General features: G+C 35.0%; 2 protein-coding genes across 2 annotated transcripts in view; one reads left to right on the top strand and one right to left on the bottom strand.

Annotated features, from left to right (window-relative positions):
- Positions 1-592, top strand: part of NAEGRDRAFT_54657 (uncharacterized protein) — a gene marked incomplete at both ends in the record, with an annotated part of 2,507 nt that extends 1,915 nt beyond the window's left edge. Inside the window, one exon of the mRNA XM_002668645.1 lies at positions 27-592. Within this exon, the coding sequence (XP_002668691.1) occupies positions 27-592 (566 nt within the window). The remainder of the gene's footprint in view (positions 1-26) is intronic.
- Positions 593-634: 42 nt separating this feature from the next.
- The window catches only part of NAEGRDRAFT_76388 (uncharacterized protein), a gene marked incomplete at both ends in the record, with an annotated part of 2,909 nt that continues 2,173 nt past the window's right edge, over positions 635-1,370 (bottom strand). Inside the window, one exon of the mRNA XM_002668647.1 lies at positions 635-1,328. Coding sequence (XP_002668693.1) covers positions 635-1,328 — 694 coding nt within the window. The remainder of the gene's footprint in view (positions 1,329-1,370) is intronic.

The raw sequence follows: 1,370 nt of genomic DNA on the forward strand, positions 1-1,370 counted from the left end.
CATTAACATTATCTATAACTTTAAAGAGGACAGTGATGCTGTGGTGAAAATTCCTGATTCTCTGGGAGGAGTCAAAACCATATATTGTCACAAGACTGTGCTCTCCAGTGCTTCTGAAATGTTGGAAGTAAATTTTGGACCCAATTGGAGCAATGAAGAGGATGAAGATGGAAGAGCCATCATCAATGTTGAACATCTCATTGAAGTTGCCTCAGATCCAAGTGTAATGGAATTTATTATCGAGTATGCCTATGGAATTTTTGCACCAATCAAGGTTTCTTCCAAGCAAGTAATTCCACTCATTAAGGCTGCACATTTCTATAGAATTCAGGGCCTTCTCGATGAGTGTCTCTACTTGTGTGTGAATAGGGACAAGCTCTCCTTTTTCGAAGTGGCCGAATCTCTAGAGGATCATTTCGAAGACGAAACCATGGAAGCTTTTGAGGATGTTATGGTAGAAATTGGAACTGCCAATTACCCCTTCATTATTGGAGCAAGTGATGAAGAATTAATGAAATTGCCAAAGAGAATGCTTATTAAGATGTTCAGAAAGATTTACAAAACATACATTCCAAATATCAAAACCTTGTAACATTCTCGGTGGATTGGAGATAATGTGAATACAATGTATTTATTAGTTTTTGAAAATTCTCATTACAGTAACCAAATAGTCACGATATTTCTCTCCAAATAAAGAGATTACTTCTTCCTTGCTTTCAAAGGCAGATCTATTATTCTTCCAAACACGGAAACAGAATCTGTTTCTTGCATTCCATTCAGCTCCATCCTTATCCAAGGTCAATCTTACATGTTTGTAATAACCAGTAATTAACATCTTGACCTTTTCTTTCACAAGTGGAATATTTTTAGAGGATTGGAATGAGTTGACTAAATTGTGGAATGGAACAGATCCCTTCAAGTTTCCATGCAAGATTCCAGCAGCTTCAATTTCATCCTCAGATTGAATAAAGAGATTAGCAGTTTCATAGGATGCAGAATTGTTAATCAAATGATTAATGGAAATACTAATCTTTTTGCTAATTATTAGTTGAGTGATGGATTTCATAAATTTAATTGATTCTTCTTCATTGAAAGGAGAGTAATATTCTCCCTTTTCAATGGCAACTTTCTTCTTGTTTGGAGTTTGAAAGTTGACAGTTTGAATCAATAAACAAATGAGTCCAGATTTGCTATTTACCATTGAGTGAATATCAGAAATATCCTCCTTTTCATTCAAATACTCTGATGCTACCTTAATGAATGGTAAAATATTGGAACGGAAGGATTCGTCCAATTTCGAAACAAGACCAGTTGCAAGTTGACCTAATCTTTGATATTTCCTGAAGAAATTCCACATTAGTGTTAAATTC

This window comes from Naegleria gruberi, assembly GCF_000004985.1.
Source record: "Naegleria gruberi genomic scaffold NAEGRscaffold_132, whole genome shotgun sequence".
NCBI classification, from domain to species: Eukaryota; Heterolobosea; class Eutetramitea; order Acrasida; family Naegleriidae; genus Naegleria; species Naegleria gruberi.